This window comes from Octopus bimaculoides, chromosome 6 (assembly GCF_001194135.2).
Source record: "Octopus bimaculoides isolate UCB-OBI-ISO-001 chromosome 6, ASM119413v2, whole genome shotgun sequence".
Taxonomy (NCBI): Eukaryota; Metazoa; Mollusca; class Cephalopoda; order Octopoda; family Octopodidae; genus Octopus; species Octopus bimaculoides.
The window spans coordinates 104,018,068-104,020,527 of NC_068986.1; the positions used below are offsets into that span (position 1 = coordinate 104,018,068).

Here is a 2,460-nt window from a genome sequence, read left to right on the forward strand (position 1 = left end):
GCCACGGTGACTACGAAGCTTTCAAGGCGGCGGATAACGGGTGATTTGAAAGATGTGAATAAATGCCGTCTTTTCACTGGAGCGCTTCTTTGTAGGCAACGTTTCTCGTTTTCCCTTCCGATGCTCAAACGTATAGACTTTGCGCCCTGCCAACACGGGAGCATCCAACGTAAAGTTAACCGTGGGAGAACACTTGCTCTGTCAGATTTAAACCAACCGTTTGCAATGATTGACCCTGTGCCTTATTTGTTGTCATTGCAAAGCGAAGTTTGATAGGAAATTGAAACCGCTTAAACTTGTAGATCGTATCGGGGGGAATGAGGGATATTGGAGTTATAAGAACGTCTTGACCAGCCACCGGTCCATCCAAGAGAGTTGCCTGCAGAACTCGGGAGTATAATTTTTTGACTATGTCTGGTATTGGGAGCAAGCAACGTTTTTGCCCAGGTGGAAATTATATTTAAAAGTATGTTAACACAACTGGCCAAAATGAAAAATAATTTCACGTATTAAGTTTAGCAAATACAATCGGAAATTATTGAAAACGAATGCAGGATTGGTTTGGCATTCGTTAATTTATCGATGTAATAGTAGTTTGAATTAAAGTCAGGTTTTTTTTCCATGTACGCCAAACAATCGCTAGCTTGTGTCTTCAATATACGTATAGATAAGTAAAGTCAACGCAGTCACCCGAAAAAGATCATTCTCGCCCCAAAAGCGACAAAGAAACAGTTACTTTATAAACAGCTTTGTGAGAATTCTTGGGGAAAAGATCGGTTTCACTCGGTTTGTCCAGCTGAATTTAGTCGATGAATCTGCTCTAGTGCGATGAAAATGTATGAATGTAACTCAAAAATGGCTCTAAAAACCTTTTTGTTATATATGACTTTTAAATAAATATTTTTCATTATTTTTCCCCATATTGATTTTAGTCTACAATTTCTATAAGCTCAAAAATACATATGAACTTGCTGGTATTCGAACCTCAGATCAAGCATTTTCAACTTGTGCAGGCTAAGTGACTTAATAAGCATCCAAACATACATGTAACTTTGAGACAGAAATCGATTGACACCTTTTGACATGAAGCAGCTTGCATACGTTGCTAACTTCTCGTTGCATGTGAATCGATAAATCCTTTTGCGCTTTTAAGCTCAGTCTTGCGCAAACTAGTGAAAAAAAAATTGAATCCTAATTTTTTCTTCCCTTTTTTGAAAAGTGACCCTTCCCCACTATACGTAGAAAAAATCGCTCAATTTCACTAAATTGGTTTGATATTAGATATAAATGTGTGTGTGTGTACATATATATATATATATATATATATAAGTATATATATGTGTGTGTATGTATATATGTATATATATATACGTGTGTATGTATATATTTATGTATATTTGTACATATATTTATATATATTTATTTATATATGTATATATATTTATATATATAAGTATTTATATATGCCTGGGCCATTGCGCCTCCGCACACACGCACACACACACACACACACACACACACAAATATATATATATATATATGTATGTATGTATGTATGTATGTATGTATGTAGTGTCAATTGTAAGAGAATAATAACTATCAATAAAACGCTCAGGCCGTCTCCTTCATCACCATTAACATAACTAATAACTAATCTGAAGGAGGGTCGGAGGCGGAGTAGGAGGGGAGAAGAAGAACAACAACGTCAACAAGTACAACAATGACAAAGATAAAATAGTTGTCTGATACGGTCGATGGGCGGAGGTCTGTTAGCTCGAAGACGTAAGACCAAATATTAGATCAATTTTTTAAAAAAAGAGAACCTGAATTACTACCTAATTCTAATTCAAAACCTCACCCTAACCCCGTTAAAAGACTATATAAGAAGCTTACTCTAAGGGATTTGCCTCACATTCACAGCGGTTACCAGTCTGTTGTAATAGCGCTCTTGCAAGCCATTCGTCTTAACTCTCGTTCGATTTTATAATTGATAAAATTACAACAATGGATTTCCGTGTTGTGGCCGCCATTCTCTTGATCGCAGTGTCAACAGTCTACAGTCAAAGTATAATGAGTCTGTGTCAACAGACACAAATTAGAGCTGGATCCCATTTTGTCCGATCCCCAAATAACTGCAGTGAATTTTTCTTATGTAATGCTATGTTTCCCCAACCGTTGGCATGTGGTAAGACAACTGTGTTTTCTCAATCTCAACAAGTCTGTGTGTGGCGAAACAGCCAATTTGATGACTGCGACCGCCAAATTTATGGAGGTAGATTCGGTAAGTTTATTTATCTATATTCTTTATCATTATTATTATTATTATTATTATTATTATTATTAGAATTGTTAGCACGCCGGGCAAAACGCTAAGTAGAATTTCATCCATCTTTACATTCTGAGACCAAATTCCGCCGAGGTCGACTTTGCCTTTCATCCTTTCGGGGTTGAAAAATTAAG

At 36.3% G+C, this 2,460-nt stretch overlaps 1 protein-coding gene across 1 annotated transcript in view; it reads left to right on the forward strand.

Moving 5' to 3' along the window:
* Window positions 1-1,755: 1,755 nt before the first annotated feature.
* LOC106872968 (uncharacterized) overlaps window positions 1,756-2,460 on the forward strand; it is a 12,507-nt gene continuing 11,802 nt past the window's right edge. The window contains exon 1 of the mRNA XM_014920155.2: window positions 1,756-2,281. Coding sequence (XP_014775641.1) covers window positions 2,005-2,281 — 277 coding nt within the window. The 5' untranslated portion in view covers window positions 1,756-2,004. The remainder of the gene's footprint in view (window positions 2,282-2,460) is intronic.